Below are 17,471 nucleotides of genomic sequence, written 5' to 3'. Positions count from 1 at the left end.
CTCTAATGTGCTTTAAAGCTAGAGTTAGAATGACGTCTGATTCGCCTGATACACGTTGAAATGAACGCACAAACCTCAAGCCTAGTAAATTACAAGCTTGTCTCTGCCATTTCTCATTAACAAGATGATACCTGTAATCAGGCCATTAAATTATTGACACAATGGGTATATCAATAGCAGTTATTTCACAGTCTTTGCAAGTAGCTGTAGGGGATTCAACTACTTTAGATTTATCCTCACGCCTCGTATCCAAGGGGCCTTTTGTTTTAAAAGTAACCACACCAGGTACTATCTTAGTTCATATATTCTTATAGGTGAACAGCTTTAACCAATGGTTCAACCAATTTTCGTTTTATGGGTGCCCTTTTTTCACATTTAATTGATGTTGCTATTAACTGGTCACTGGCAAATCTATATTACAAAATTTATTTAGCACATTATGCAGTTAATGATAATGAGTACTTGCCAATGCTAGAAGTGCTCTAATGAAAAATGAAGTACAAATGTTTTACCCCTTTGGGCCAAGATGTAGTTGTGAAAGTTTGATTATTACAGTGAAACTATTTTCGATTTACTGAAATAACACTTATATAACCAACACCAGCCTTCTTGTTTAGTTTGTAGTGCACACTTGATTTCAATTTAAACAGACGATCACCTACTTTAATTGAACAACTCGACATAGAGTTGATACTAGTCTTTCACCTTACCTTACTACAACCTGTCGTACTTTTTTAATCATCAAGTTAAAAAATACGATTAACTGTTGAACACTACCAAGCCTGATGCATACCTTGAGTGGTGCATTACAACTGGCACCTAAGTTATTACCTTTCACTCTCCACTCTTGAGCAAAGTTAAGTACATCATCCATTCTTATACTCTTTTGAGCATCAGGAACCGAAATATTCATCACTGTTTGTCCCTTGTCTATAGAAATAATTTTGTTACACTTGGTGCACAAAGTTTTTGTACTAACACAATGGTTTATCAAAGACGACAAGTTAGTGTTTGAAGAAAATGTACAGGATCTTGTTCATATTGTGCATCAAATAGATCATCAAGTTCATTACAAATACTAGTGCAATCTAATGTTGTGTGATCAACACTTTCATAGTTTTCGGTCAACTATTTAATAGATTCATTTGAGTCTTTAACAAGTTTGTTATGCCCAGCCTTGCTACATAGAATGCATTGTAGTATGTTATTAGCATAGCTTGACAATTCATCGCTATTGGTAAAACTGACTGTCAGAACAGCTTTGGACCTCTCTTTTTTTAGGGCGTTAACAATGAGAACATGGGTCGAAATTTCTGCCGGAGATAAGCATATTCTATTACAGCAAAATCCAATGCTTTTATAGAGTGAGGATCTATGTTTATCAAGTGAATCCTGGAGAGCTTAGAAACAAAGCCTTGCTCTCTTTTTGTCACATATTTATCAGCAACTCATCATGGGAAAACAAATTTCTCCACAAGCTTACAGTGCCCACACATATGGAGAGCTTTTGAGCTGTCTCCGGTGAGAGAGAAGTATACACTGGTTCTTAAAACACTAGCAGTAGCTGTAAAAATCATGTAGAAACAATCGTTTTCATTGATCAAACCATCCATCTTCAGCTTTCTCAGTTTGAAAACTCTCAGTAAGGTAAAGATGTATGTACATTAAAGTCGCAGTATTGGCCATGGATATCTCGTCAATGATGAGTAATGTAACATTACGCAACTTTTCACGCACAATGTTCAGGGCACCATCAGACATCAGCGGATATTAGGTGCTTTTCCATGTTCCACTTGTAGCATCAGCAGTCGAGTGAATAGTTAACCCATTAATATTAATTGCAGCAATACCTGTGAGTGTTACAACAGCAATATCTTTACCAGTTGCTTATTGAACCCATTCTTTAAAAGTTTTTACAAAAATCTCTTTCCAGTACAGCCATACCCACTAACAAAAATAACAACAAGCCTAAGTATTTTGGTACTGCATCTCGGATCAGTACTTGCTTGGACCTCCATGGTAGTCTAGACCTTGTTGAACCACGTCTTTTGGTCCTTATTCAATTTTCCGATAATCTCATTCACATCTACTTGTTCATCATGGTAAATGACATCTTCATTTGCTTCGGCCTTTATGGCAGTCTCGACCTTGTTGAACACCCTTAGTTGATACTCATTCAACTTTCCAATCATTTCATTCGCATCTACTTGTTCATCATTATCTACCATAACATAGTGTGCCTCAGTAGTAATGTAATGCAATGGACCACCAACAGAAGGGCCACTGCTTTGGTGTTCTTTTAGCTTTTATCTATGCTCAGCGTTCTTGAATTAGCTCACGTATTTCAGTATCTGCTTCTTGCAAACGAGACAATTGGTCATGGTATTTCAAACCATCCAACAGGCTATCTTTACAAGCATTAAATGCCTTGGTGTAATTGGTGCAGTTTCCCATTAAGCTATCGCATTCTCTCCAGAGATTAAACAACAACAACATGGATTAGAAGTATTTCTGCAGTTCTTGTTGTGTGTTATATCTGTAATGGATGTATTCTTTTTTTAAAAGAAGTAATCACACACAAGATAGAATCTAGCATTATCACTGGGCTGTTTGTTCACAATGTCGTACCAAGCCTTTTTAAGGTCTGTTGCAAGGGCAAAGGAAGATGAAAAGTTAAACACTGCACCTTGCTGACCATCTGGCTAGGAGGTAATCATTTTCCAGCCACAATCCTAATTTTGGTTACAACCCGGAAGATTTTTGCTTACTGAATTAATACTTTTTCATATTGATTCAGTTGGGCAATTTCTGAAAGAGTAGATTCAAACGTTACATCTTTTAACATGCAGTGCAATGGAAGTATTCCTGCACGGAAGTTCTATATACAGCACTACCTAGAGATGTATTTCGTAGGCAAACCATCATCAGAAGCAGGATGTTGTTTTATATACTCAGGCAGCTGTTCCCAAACGTCACCAGTGATTGGTCAGGTGCAGTAATCTAATTGTACACATTCACATGCAAAGATACTCAACATGGGCTAAACACTTCTTGAGTACAATATAAAAGCTATTTTGAAGGTTTCAAGAAATTTACTTTCATCCAAAGCTGCATATGGTAAAACATAATGTGTTTTACTTACCATCTGTTTTTTTTTCTTTGCAATTTCCTGCAATGCACATACACTATGTAGTGCATGGTCTGTGCCACAAATGTTGTAATCAGTCCTTCTGACGCCGTATAATATATTGATTATCACCGTGATGCTAGGATAATGAGGTGCAAGGTAACGTAAAAATAGCATTTTAGAGCTAAAAGCATTTGAATCAAGGTGGCATTCTCTTTAGTGCCCTTGTAGTTGTGGATCATGTGTTGCAATCATCCTTCTGCTGAACATATCGCCTGACTTCTAGTGAAGTACACTTATTAATGTTAGTAAATATTGTGAAGATATCCTCAGTTACTTCTGGTATAGAAATTTTCCACAATTCAGAACACATCCAAGTAGCAGCTCTACTTACACAAGCACCATTGTTGTATAAAGGAAACTTACTGTAGAGAACATTTCCATTTTTGTCAAAAACAGCACTGAAATAAGAGGTTTCTGAAAAAAAAACCGGTATTAGAAGTGTGTAAGCTTTCTCTACACAATATTTTGTGTATCTCACTGTTAGACGTTGCTTCAGAAGCTTTGTAAGTTGCTTCAGAAGCCTTGTACGATGACGCCAAAATCACACTCCCTAGATGTTGAAAAATTTAATGAATTCACGTTTGTAAGTCACTCGATATTGCAATGAAGATTTTACCAAATGCTGTTCTACAAGATAGATACCTGCCAAGGTTTCCTCAGCCATCTTTTTATCTAACTTAGTTACATAGCTTGTTGTGTTTGAATGTAAAAATATTGCACATCTTATTATATTTCTTACAAATTAAATTTTCAAGTAATCTCGTGATTCGACACTTGTCTAGCAATTTTTCGCTTGATTTTATACATGCCTCTTTTCTTGTCTTTACTAACCTCATGGTGTTTGTAATAGGCTTGTAATATTTTGTTTCTTCTGACTGTACGTTTTTTTGTTGTTTTTTTTCATAATAGGCTATACTCTTAAACGATCAGAATCAGGGTTGGCAGCATAAGCATATCGCTTGCAAATCCTTACACTCAGGTATTCATGATAGGCTCGTTTGGTCCTAGCACGTACAGGTTCAGGACTAACATTATTCCTATCTTTAGCATATGTTTCACAAGTGATAGACTATAGTAATCCAATGCAGGATGCTTTATCAGAGATGGAAAACTATAATAGTTATCAAATGCAGGATGCTTTACCAGAGATGGATTACTATAATAGATATTAAATGCAAGATGCTTTACCAGAGATGGATTGCAATAATAGCTATCAAATGCAGGATGCATTACCGAAGATGGATTACTATAATACCTATCCAATGCACGATGCTTTACCGGCGATGGATTACTATGATATCTTGCTCGTACACGATTAGGTATTGAGTTTGAATCACTTTTATGATATTTACGTCTAATACTTTTCATATCAGGCTGAGATTAATAGTTCTGAAATAATCTAAGCCTTTTTGTCTCGAGGTTTGCTTTATACTTTTTCCGGCTACTACTGTAGCCATTTGGAAGATGTTTGATCAGGTTCAATTAAAGTCCGCTCATGTGTTGGTGTTTGTTTGGTTGCATCATTCTGACAATGCTACGCATCTAAGCTACACTTAGCTGTGATAACTGGGTGTCCATTTGCCGCATTATCCTGTGCGTTAACAACTAGATGTCCAATTGACGTATTACAGCCTGGGGCTTCACATATTGTTCCAACTGGACTTCCAGAATTAAAGCCACCATCTTTCTGCCAGCTGGAAATTCAAAAGACATGTTAAAGCTAATATCTGTTGTAAAATTGGCAGGTATATTTACATTACTACTTTTTGTTTTCATGAGTATAACATGCATCTTGCTTTCATAATTAGGACAAACTATATGAAGATCTGGGACAGGATTACTCTCAATGTCGCCATAACAAAGGAAGAACACAACAAAAACAGCATCATCAATAGGCCCGGCATGGCCAGATGCTTAGGGCGCTCGACTCGCAATCTGAGGGTCGCGGGTTCGAATCCCCGTCATACCAAACATGCTTGCCCTTTCAGCCGTGGGGGCGTTATAATTTGATGGTCAATCCCACTATTCTTTGGTAAAAGAGTAGCCCAAGAGTTGGCGGTGGGTGGTGATGACTAGCTGCCTTCCCTCTAGTCTTACACTGCTAAATTAGGGACGGCTTGCTAATGTTAGCACTAGGCACACACACTACACACTTCAATAGTGAGTAACAATAAACACTTGGACAATTCTGGCCAAAACCACTTACAAAGCTTTTATATTAGCAGGTACATCTGAACAAACTGTGGACAGTAAACACACACCCCTCACATAGTGAATTGTAAATAATACTGGAAAACAAACAAGTCTTATGGTTTTTTAACTAGCACGAGCTACAGTGCGCAAGAGTAAATAGGCTTATGTGTATGGAAAATAAACTTATGATTTAAACTTACAAACAAATATATTAGCTTGGACACAGAAGTAATGGCTGCCAATAAACAATTAAAACTCACGTGTTTACACCGGAAGCCATTCTCAATTCCACGCATTGACACGGGCGATTTAAACTTTTACAAAGCACTTTACAAGGAAACTTCTCGTCAGAATTCCACGAAAGTTTGCACAAAGACGAAAGTAATGGTATTGTTTATTTCTGTAAAGTTTAAAGAAAATTTATAATCTAGATTTTGTTTTAGATAAAATATGGGAAATGTCGGAAGGTCATTAGCTGGGATTTTATTTAGAAGTATTGAGGAATGCGATCTGGTGAACTTACCTGGTATCATCTTTGTTCATTGCTCTAATTGAAATTATTTGGATTGTCTGCTAATTTTGAAGTTACTTTGATGAAATTTGTGGTATCTTTTAAAGCACAGTTAAACAAAATTAAAAGTACTGTCAGGGTCGAGACACTTATTTCTTGTTGTTATTAGAAAAGAAATAACAAATAAATTGTGAACATGATGTCGAGGTGTAAGGCACCTAATAGCAATATCAATTCATTTTTTTGTTATTTATCTTAGAAGTACAGTAACTGAAAGTTCTTGAAGTTAAACACCTAAACACTTAGTTCAACGTATTCGTTTATATATGTCTTCTATGACGTAAAATGTCTCAAGTCTTTTGCTAATGATAAAAAATAAAGCGTTGTAGCGCATAAGGTTTGAGCAGTTTTCGTTGAGTAACTTTGCATATGTGGCTTACATTTAGATCAAATTTGACACCTAATTGTAGGTTGTAAGGATCTATCAGTGTACCAACTTTGAGATGATTATTCTCAGTGAATAATGCCTATGTATATATTCATACAAACAACTTTTTCTTTAATTTTCATATCATTTAATACTTTAATTTTATTCGCTCGATATCATATTCTTCTATGAAGTTGATTACAATTGGGGGGTGCGTGCTAATACCCGTTAGAAGAAAGTTCTGACCAATGCACCTGATATGGCGATATTAATGGTTGTAAAGCTGCTCCCCATATTTCAGAAATGATCTCCATAGTACTATGTTGTAGCGCTTAATGTTCAGTGTGGGCTTTAAATCTAATTTATGTACAAACCAATATGCTACCATCACTATGTGCATGTCTTTCCTCTATACAGTTTGGATTGAATCTGGTTTAGACTCGCTAGAAACATCTACAAATGTCATATCTGAGTGTAATGGGAAGCATAATTCATTTGTGAGCAAGAAGTTCAGAATACTAAGGCGGTCTGTTTTATGGCGACGATATAGAGAAACTAGTCCATTAGTAGCGTAGGATAAAGAATAACCTTCGTGAGACCCGACTCTGACCATTTACATCTTCATATGTCGTCCAGTCATATCTCTGAACTGTTGATTCAGTTGGGAAGCTGAGACTCACCGGTTACTCCAAGACAATATTGTCAAATAGCTGCCATCCTTCAGGATTGTTGGAATTGATCAATAGTCTTCGGTCAACTATACATGTATTGTTTACATCCTATTGGCTATCTTGTCATACTTGTAACTATTCTGCAACAACATGTGTTTCAACAGCTTCTAGATTTCCTGTTGCCCTCAACGTCAGTGATTAATGATCTCTTTACCCACAACATTCTTGTTCAAGCCGCTGAAAACACACTATAACTATATTTCCTTCATTTTTGTATAACATTAAAATATGCATCTGAGATCACCTAGCAATTATCTTTATAGAAAACTGAATTCAGAGGTGTCATTGACATTATGTAACGACAATAGCTGACACATCTAGAATCAAAGAAAACTCTGGTTATTTATCAGTTCTTCCGAGCAGTATGTAGTATTATGCACGCCAACACTCTCGCAGATTTGTTGAAATTTAGCCGATAGTATGTTGGTCATTAAAAGTGAATAAATAGATAAACTGAGTGAAATTTACAAAAGAAAAAAAGAAAAAATTAACATATCTTTGGTTTTGGTCTTTCAGTTTAAAATCTCAAAGATCGTAATGACTATACGAGAGAAACTATATGCCAAGTCACTTTTTTGTACTAAAAATCATATCACCCTAATCATTGAAGACACTCCTTACTTAATGCCATATTTACTGACCTAAACATATCCGTAACATAAAATGGAGCTAAAATAATGATCTTATGACACTTTTGTGAAATTTTATTAGGATTATATTGCAGGACGTACACAGTATGAACAAATTAAATTTGAATTGCTTCTAAAGTTCAGTTGTTTTAATAGATAGATAAGAAGATTGTTCTTAGAGTGTAAACATTCCTAGTTGTAAAAGTTGCTACCATACTTAATTATATACATTCATTACCGCTTTGATTTTTTGCTCATGGTCTAAGTAGATAGTTTGTTTAGATCCAAAATTAATATTAATAGACTAATGTTTATTTCCATCCGAGTTATTTTAAACATTTACAGCTAAAAAAAGTTTGGAAAACATTCTGTTAATTAATACGTAATACGACCATAAAGATTCTTGAACCAATGTTCGTATTATTCTTCTCATATAGTTTCAATGAACCTTCTGCTGATAGAAAGTCGAGAATCGATTTCATTGAAAAAAAAGAAGTTTCTAGATCTATTCAGTGAAGTGGAGGATGAGGGAAAACATATTATTCGTTGCTACTTACTGGTATAATAAATTAAAGAAAGAAACGTTACCAAATGTATTTAGTATTATACAGATAACAAAGACATACGATAAAAGATTTACTGTAAAGAAAACCCTTCAAATAACAAAAGAGACAAACAACATGATCTTACACATATTGCGAACCGTGGTGTCTGTCCGAGCGTTCGTTTGTCTCCCGTTTGAAAAGCTGCGCACGCAGACAAAGCTCAACATTCACTTTTGAAATGACGGGAGAACAGGCATGAATAATGTTGATGACAAATTTTATTTCGCAAGCAGGATATTCTACACTAAATTGTTAAAAATTAATCACACTATATTTCACATTTCGAAATGTTATTGTTGAGCTGCTCTTAACATGACTGAAATGCTGAACAATTACTTTTCTCGGTGGGTGGTATAAGTAGCTCAGAGCTTTGGTTCTGAGTGAAACCAAGAGTGCAACACAATTAACCTTTTTTAAATTCCATGAAATAATTTTAATAGATAGATTAACTTACATTTTCCCCTCACTTGGATAGGGTACTTTGCTTGTGATAAATAATGTGTCATTTACAGTGTCTGTATTCATGAACCCACTATCTAGGTCTGTTAAATACGGTGTTTTACAGTGTCTGTATTCATGAACACAGTATCTAGGTCTGTTAAACACGGTGTTTTACAGTGTCTGTATTCATGAACACAGTATCTAGGTCTGTTAAACACGGTGTTTTACAGTGTCTGTATTCATGAACAGAGTATCTAGGTCTGTTAAACACGGTGTTTTATAGAGTTTGAGTCTATTAACACAGTATCTAGGTCTGTTAAACACGGTGTTTTACAGTGTCTGTATTCATGAACACAGTATCTAGATCTGTTAAACACGGTGTTTTGTAGTGTCTGTATTCATGAACAGTTTAACAGACCCAGATACTGTGTTAATAGACTCAAATTCTATAAAACACCGTGTTTAACAGACCTAGATACTTATGGCTTCCTGAATATGTACCAAAGTAGAAGGTAAAAACTCGGAACAAGCAGAGGAGTATATTCATTTAGGTGTGAAAAACAGTAGTGATGAAGTTTGTTAAGAGATAAAGCGAAAGATGAGAATGACAAAATCAGCGTTTTTCAATTTCAAAGGATTGCTCAGGAGGGACATCAAATAAAACAGCAGAAGGAAGCATTTGAAACGTGGTTTCATATACGAATGGTGAAAATCAGCTATATAGAAAGGATAACTAATGAGGAAGTAGACGGAAAGTGCAAAGACAGAAACAAAACATCTACTGGACATGCGTAGAAAACGGAAGATGTGCTACTTTGGACATTTAATTAGATCTGAGGAAAAAAAAACTGACAGAGATTTTGATGGGTGAATTAAAAGGAAGAGGAGCAAATGGCAAGCATAGGCTCACTTAGCTCGATGACATTAGAAAATGGATTCTTCAATAATGAAAGTTGGTGCAGGCTGTAAGGAATAGAGAACAATGAAGAACAGTAGTCGTCGACCCTCGGAATTTGGGAAGACGCTATGACTGATTAATTTGGATTAAACATAATTTTTTAGCGCAGACTCACGTTGATAGATACAACATTTACTTCACGTTTATCCCCTAATGGTGGTAAAGAGTGACGTATAGTAACACCAACTAGAATATTTACAAAGTGTAATTTGTGATCCCACTTACTCTTGTAAGCCCCGCTAAAATTGTGTCGTTCCACTCGTGGTGGCAGTCTGCGTAGGCTTATGTTGAAGGATTGCTTGCGTAGGCGAGTCATCTTGGAGAAAAGTCTAGTAAAAGTACTCAAGATAAGGCGATTACAAATGGTAGCAACCAGAGCTGTAACAGATAATCGTTAGATATGTTCACTTACCAATGTTAATACCATCCTTCTAGTGTTACGAACACTAAAGTTCTAAGTCAGAGTTAGGTTGAACATCTTTAGATACTTTCATAGGTCAGACACGACACAAAAAATTAAGGACTTTTGTGTTCGAGCTATTTAAAATGTGTTTATTTCCAAATGCTTTTCCGTACATGGATACCTGCTACTCGTTTATCCTAACATTTTACTTCAAAATATAAAAGTATGACAGATACTTGTATACGGAGCACATTACGCTAATACAATAGTAATTTGACAAACAACAATTTATAAACATTGTAAAATATTTTATGTAGAGAACGTACTTCATGTTTCAACACAAAACAGTTTTCATTATACTTATAAGTCGTTGTCAGTTTACTGTAGTTTGATATACAGATATATTCAGAAAGCAAAGCTTATTCGACAAATGCCATACGTTGCTTCACTATTCTATTCATGAAACTAAAGCAATAAGGCAAAGGTAGTTTGTTTTTTTATGCAGGTGCTTTTTACATAAAAATAAATATGTTGTTGTACAGCCACGTTATAGAAATTCTAAAATAAACTTTAAATCCACCATCTGCAAACATGAGTTGATTTCGTTTAATTTATCTAGAAGCCCTATGATTCACTGACTGAAAGCTTTCGAACCTTTTAATTAAATGTATGTTTATTTGTAAACACGTTGCCAAGTAAATGTTTCAGCTGTTTACCCTTCCAGTATTATTAACAACGTTCCTCACTTAGAAGCGAAAGTAGTTAAAGTTTTGGGTTTTATTATTGATGGGTAACCATTCAACCATCTACCTTCAAAGTTAGAATCACTTATTTAAAATTCATTATTTTTCTAATTTTTTTTTCCAAAAAATAATAAAAATAAAAGTACAGATATACATTTTAGGTCATTTACATGTGAAGAAGCATTTTGCTTCAGTGCAGATATTTTTGTATTATACGTTCCTAAGTTTGTTTGTCTTTTGTTAAGCACGAAGCTATACAATGGGCTATCTGTGCTCCTCCAACGGCTGGAATCGAAACCTTATATTAGCGTATTCAAGCCCGCAGTCTTACCTCTGAGCCCCCGGTGAGCTTTTCCTTCGTTATGCCACATGCAATGCACTACATAGATACATATGTTTTTGTGTGTTTGTTTTGCATAATCACTAGCTATCACTAATTTTGAAATGGCAGAAAGAAGATTGCTAGTGAACAAAATCCACCGCCTACTCTTGGGCTATTGTAATTGAATAGTAAGATTTGACTGTCGCTCTTTTAACGCTCCAAAGCTCAGAACACCATTACCTTCTGATCTTCAACTCGATCAGCTAATGACTAGGTCATGTTTAGTAATTTCTCAGAAATAAATATAATTATCTATTGATAAATGACTAAAATCCAATGACTAAATGCTTCTTCGATAGTTTTATTTACACTTCTTTACAATTTGATTTTATTGCAATTGAACGAATTAATTATATCTTAAACATAAAATGATGCGGTTTGTTATCGTTTTCTGTTATTAAGAAAACACACCAGCAAAACTATAGAAAAGAGACTATTTTAAACGTTAAAAAAATGATTTATGATATGAATTTCATTAAAAATACTTGTTTATAACTTTTTCGATTCATTTCAGAATATTTTTCAAAAACGTTTATATCACTACGTTTTGCTTGTACAGAGAATTATACACGCTCTACGATTTTATTTTTTAGACAATGAAATCGCTGTTCGTATTTACGTGATGTTCTAAAGGTTTTTTCTACATGTTATAACTTTTTTACCACTTTTACTGAAGTTATACTCGGTGTTTTTAATATTTTCTTGTTCTCTGAAAGCTTTTGTTTTAAGCAGATCTTTGGCTTGAACTAAAACAGTTTCTTTCTCTTTATCTGGGGAAAATAACTGTGATCCAAAATAAAACTCGTGTTAAGTAAACTGAAAACTAAACCTTCCTAAAAGATTTACTTTTTTTTTTTTATTTCATGATAAATTTTGTACTTAGATTTCACAGAGTATGTCCCAGTTTTTCTTCGGTTTGAAATAATATTCCTTTGAACTGTTAAATCTCTGAGGTACTTCTGAATGTCTAGCACTTCTAACATTCACCAATACTAGGAGCATAAAAGTGACTTGTATCTCTATGTTTAGTCATGTTACGCTGTTAATTGCAAACCTTCCTAAACATGGCGAATTATATGAAATAATCTAATTGTAAGATACAGAAAGTTATGTATTGAATTAAAGGAAAGGGATAAAAACACATAGAAGACGATTGTCAAAATTAAAATAGTTCAAATAAAAATAAATATTCTACACGAAAAAATGAATCTAATCAAAACAGTTTTGAAAATGGAGATACTACTGATAATGAAGGTCCTGTGAGTATGAAAATATACAAAAATAATTTCAATCAAGGTTATTGTTCTGATAAAAAGCCACTATATGAGGGATATACCTAGAAAGAAGCTAAAATGGCATAAACATATTTCTACAACTATCAACGTTTGTGAAGATTACGTAAAAATTAAAGCTTTAGCTACAGACTAGATGTGGTTCCATTAGCAAATAAATCACAACAACCTTACTAAAATTAATGAATAAAGGTGAATATGATGAGTGAGAAGCTATCCATGCAGAGAAGTAAATATTAACTGAAATAACTACTTAATCAAAAATTGGATTAGTGTAAAAAAATATAGATAAATTAAAAACAACAAATAAGTGTTGTTGTTTTTTTTAGTGACAAGTCTAAGTGATCCTTATATGGGCAAAAGTTTTGCACTCTTTAAGCCCGGGAGTTTTGGGGATGGAATGGAGTAGAAATGGTAAACTCCATTTTATGGTAAGTTTCTTTTTCCTCTGTTCTTTGATTAGAGCTTCTACTCAAAGTACCTCTGCTTTTAAACTGATATGAAACACATCAAAAGATGGATGTCATTGTTTTAAACTCAAAATCTCTGTTAATAATATCCTTATGGGTTTTCTATTACCCAATATGTGTTAAAATAAAATGAGTTGAATAGGGCCCCTCCGCAAATGTTTTGATTACGTCATGGCCAAGATGTCTGCAACGATTGGAGATCGTATAAGATGGCTACGCCATAACTGAAACAACGAGGAGCTTAACCGAGATTACCTAACTCATAGAAGATAAATTAAGACGTCTGAAATGTCTTTGAGTTCCATCACCAATGGGCATATTTAAGATAACCATGCCCACTGGGTGGCGCTATCTTCTTCAAGATGACTGTGACATGTCTAAATACATTTCACAACCAAGAATGGCTAATTCTAGATGGTCGCATCTTGAAGTAAATAGGATGTGACGTCTAACATCACAAATCAGGGTCATATCAAGATCATAGGTTAGTATGACATAAACCTAGTCTAGCATCATTAGTAGTAACTTGTATTCTTTAGGGGAATAAAGTCTTACATAAAGACATAAAATATGTTTGAATGAGTTAAGTTATTTTGGCTAAAAATAGAAACGAAGCAATAAACTCTGTAGAATCAGATGAGGTTCCTAAGTTAGGTACGCCGTAATAAATATGTGTACATGTTTTAAGACTCTCTTTACCAAACTTCTATAACCCTTTTATTATTTAGTTGATAGTAAGTGTATGGATAGTGTGTTTCTTTTAAATATATATATATACTTTTTACTACTGAAGCACGTACTTTATAGTCTTATTTCAAGTGTGTTTTCCTTTGATGGTTGATAAAGTGTCTGTCTGTAAATTTTCGTCCGCTACCGTAGCTAATGAATGATTAGAAATAACCAAAAGAACAAACATAGGCTTTAAGTACGTGGATTTGTGTTAGCCTAACTCTTAGCTCGAGGTTTATTTCATTTCGACCAACCTTTGTCCCTCTGTCTGGTAGACGAAAATCAATTAAACAAAAACTGTGACCGAAACTTAAAATGTTATCGTCGGGTGTGAGCATATTGGTTTGTTAATATTTTATCAGACCAATAAGATTTTAAAATGATCAGTGCTTTTATCGACTTTCTATAACATTTTTTTTTGAAATCTAATTTGCACTACATTTGGTGATATATCAATAAACATTCACAAAATGTTAACTGTATTTCTACTTATAATACTTCTTAGATTATCGAATTTAACCAAGAGCAATAAAAGTGACACATAGCAAAATATGTTAATTAAAAGGATATTAAAAATATATACATTATGTGGAGTGAAACTGAAGTAGCATCTACTATTCAGAAAGATATTGGAGCAGAATCTATCATTTACAGTAATGATGAAACAATACACATTTGGTGCAACATATGAACAAATACATATAAATTTAAATATCTTTTGTGATAGTCAGGTGATATTTCATTATTATATATCAGAAACATGATACGCTCTATAACTCTTAGCAGAAGTCAGAGTCATTGAAATTTCACAGCAATATTAAGATACAGAGTGACATTTCCAAAAGTTACAATTACAGAAAATGCAGAATGATGAATTTAGTAAATGAAGAACAGACTCAAATGCAAGCCAAAGTCATGTCAGCATCTCTCACTTTGGAGAACATAGAATGTTTTTATGTAATGTTAAGTGTCACATTGTCACTGAATGCTTAATCATTTAAAAGGTTAAATCTCTGCGAGATTACCTGGCTGACGAGTCTACTTGTAATGCACGTTTTGCTAGATTTTGCTCTTAAATCGTTCTTTATAAGTGCCAATTTGCTAATTTACAGGACAGTTTCTATTCAACTACTACACTTTATCTATTAGATAGCTAAAAGATAATATTATGATCTACAGAAAGTTGTTCTGGAAAAGGGGTTCAATTATTGTTTGGTACAGTAAAAACGTAATGTAGTTGTTCATTAAAATAGAAAACTTTTAATTTAAATCTACTTTTTCATCAATAGCCACTTTAGAATAGTTTAGAAATTTACTTATTAGTTCTTTAATACTTTATATTTCAATTACTTGATACTTAAAACAGACTGTAAAATCATTTACTTAATTAAGCACGAAAATGTATATATATATATATATTTTTAGGTGACTTCAATATTTATTGCTGTGTGCATTACAATTCTACCTTTACATTTAAGTCTATTTACTATTCTATTTCTGCGTATATTGCAATTTTTATCATTTAATTTACTTGTTTACTCATAACTGACTTTAGTATTTTACTGATAGTGACTTTAACGCTTGTTTGCTTTATATACTGTATATTATTGACTTCAGCTCTTCAGTGTGTTTATTCATATTTTAAATAAATCATATAACTACAAAAATCGAAGGTTTTAAAAAGTGGTTTTGCAAATAGGGTTTTTATAGTTGTTTGCTCTTAGAAAACTTTAATCTTATTGTAAGTTACTTTCATATTTACTGAATGTTTTTTCTTAAAATATCAAAAGTTAGTATCTAAGTATATTCAAAAAACTCACCAAATAACAGAGTCAGCATATCAGCCACAGCTAAGTTAAACAGGTAACAATTGGTGGCCGTCTGCATGTATTGATTCCGTGCAATCACAAGGCACGTACAGGCGTTACCTATCATTCCTGACAAAAATATCAAAGAATAAACAGTTGTTAAAGGAATCAGCCAGTTGAGAGGTAAGCGTTTAGGTCCCAGTCGCTGGCTTATGTAGGTTTCTACATCGAAAACATTGGATGATTCCATTGTAGTAAAACTGTGTGTGACGTTTACTCCTATGTCTACACTGCTCATCATCAAAGCAAAGTCACTAGGTTACTTGCCGCTTAAAACTTCTCATATTTAAAACTCACTAAACGCAGAATAGTGGAAAACAACTCGCTATATAAAACAAGTGAGAGGCAAGACAGATGTCGCTCTTCTAGGTGCACAAATGTCATGTCAGTTTCGTGGTTCAGTAAAAACGGGAAGTGTATATGCACAACCACCATAAAATGATCGCAGACCGAAAAAAAATATACAGATCCTGCGATTTAATCGTTGTGAAGTGAGAGAACTGTCAGATGATGAGATTTATCTGATGACTGTATCACGTTTTGTTAACCATCAGAATTCAATGGAGCTACAGTACTAACATGTTAACGTACTTAGACAAAAAAATATTCCGGTATCAGAAGCTTCTTCGGGAACGCTTAGCCTAAAACAAAACAAAAGTTTTAAGATGAGAACGTTACTTAACCTCGCACTATTCACAGGAACATGAAAGTGCCTGATAAATATAACGACTTACTATAAACTACCCTAAAAAACAACAACCATAAACAGTCTTACTCAGACTCGAAACTTATAGTGATGAACAAGTCTTCTTGAAAATCTGATCTACTATTTTTGATCGGCTAATCGTAATCGTATTTTCATACGGCAATGATCCCAGGCGACGTTGAAGAAAAATCTTGGAAGTATTTCTTGAGATTTTCTGCCTGTTATCATTTGATAAATACACCATTCAGCAGGTCATAACGACTAGATGTTGCCAACTGTCTGATGAGCATGTTTCTTTATCAAAAGTGGCGCTAAGAAGTAGAGGAGTTTGTAAACAAATTAATATTTTCGCACGGAATAGTTTAGTAATTAAATTTCTTTAACTTTTCTAACATCAATTTTTTTGTACAATGTTTTTACTTTATTACTTACCAGTAGACATTGTTTTGTACACATTCCAGACAAAACTTTTTACAAAAACTAAGTTTCCAATAATTCATATAAAGTAAGTTAAGGTGAATAGTTTAGGAGTGACTTGTGAAACAAAATTAATCAGAAATAATACCACAGGAAATTATCAGATAAATAAGTTGATTTTCATAATGTTACGCCTTCCGAGACTTGTAATTGACGAAAAAGAAACGAACTCTTCTTGGCCCTAGAATAAACGCAAAATCTGACAGCTTTATGCACCGAGGTCTTGCCAGAAGTGGCGACCGTTAGTCTAAACTATACGACGTCGTTTAGTGAGCACAGCTTCTTGCAGTTATTCGGTTCTTCCCCTATCGGCAACCTAATAAACTACGAGACGTTCGTTTTATAATGAAATATCATCTCTTGTTAATAATATCTTACAGCAGAGGCAGCATTTCTTTTTACTGCATACATCAGACATCGTACTGGAAAATAACTATATATTTATCGTGTGGCGGTATTGAATACTTGTAGAAATGCAGTAATTTGCGGTCGAAAAGAAATTTGTTTTTTTTATTGCGCTAAAATGTGTCGCAGTAACCATAGAAATAAAGCGGTCCTTTTACGAATTTTCAGGCTATTCAAATTAACCCTTACAAAGCGAATAAAATTTAAAGTTAAGGAGGTAAAATATTAATTTATTATGAAATAAAAACAATAATCCCTTCTGTTTAGTGGAAGATTGGTATTTGATGCAATATATTATAGTATTTGTTGTC

The 17,471-nt window shown here is 33.9% G+C and overlaps 1 protein-coding gene across 2 annotated transcripts in view; it reads right to left on the bottom strand.

Annotated features, from left to right (window-relative positions):
- The window catches only part of LOC106460118 (pyrokinin-1 receptor-like), a 74,218-nt gene extending 57,231 nt beyond the window's left edge, over window positions 1-16,987 (bottom strand). Inside the window, exons 1-2 of one of the 2 annotated variants that reach the window (XM_022386759.1) lie at window positions 16,348-16,987; window positions 15,525-16,213 (exon numbers count right to left, since the gene is read on the bottom strand). In XM_022386759.1, coding sequence (XP_022242467.1) covers window positions 15,525-15,813 — 289 coding nt within the window. In that variant the 5' untranslated portion in view covers window positions 15,814-16,213; window positions 16,348-16,987. Of the gene's footprint in view, window positions 1-15,524 lie in introns of both variants that reach the window. The other variant, XM_022386758.1, reaches the window with a different exon arrangement.
- Between the last annotated feature and the right edge of the window lie 484 nt (window positions 16,988-17,471).

Source organism: Limulus polyphemus, unplaced genomic scaffold (genome assembly GCF_000517525.1).
Source record: "Limulus polyphemus unplaced genomic scaffold, Limulus_polyphemus-2.1.2 Scaffold713, whole genome shotgun sequence".
Lineage (NCBI taxonomy): Eukaryota > Metazoa > Arthropoda > Merostomata > Xiphosura > Limulidae > Limulus > Limulus polyphemus.
This window is presented reverse-complemented; position numbering and strand designations above follow the sequence as displayed.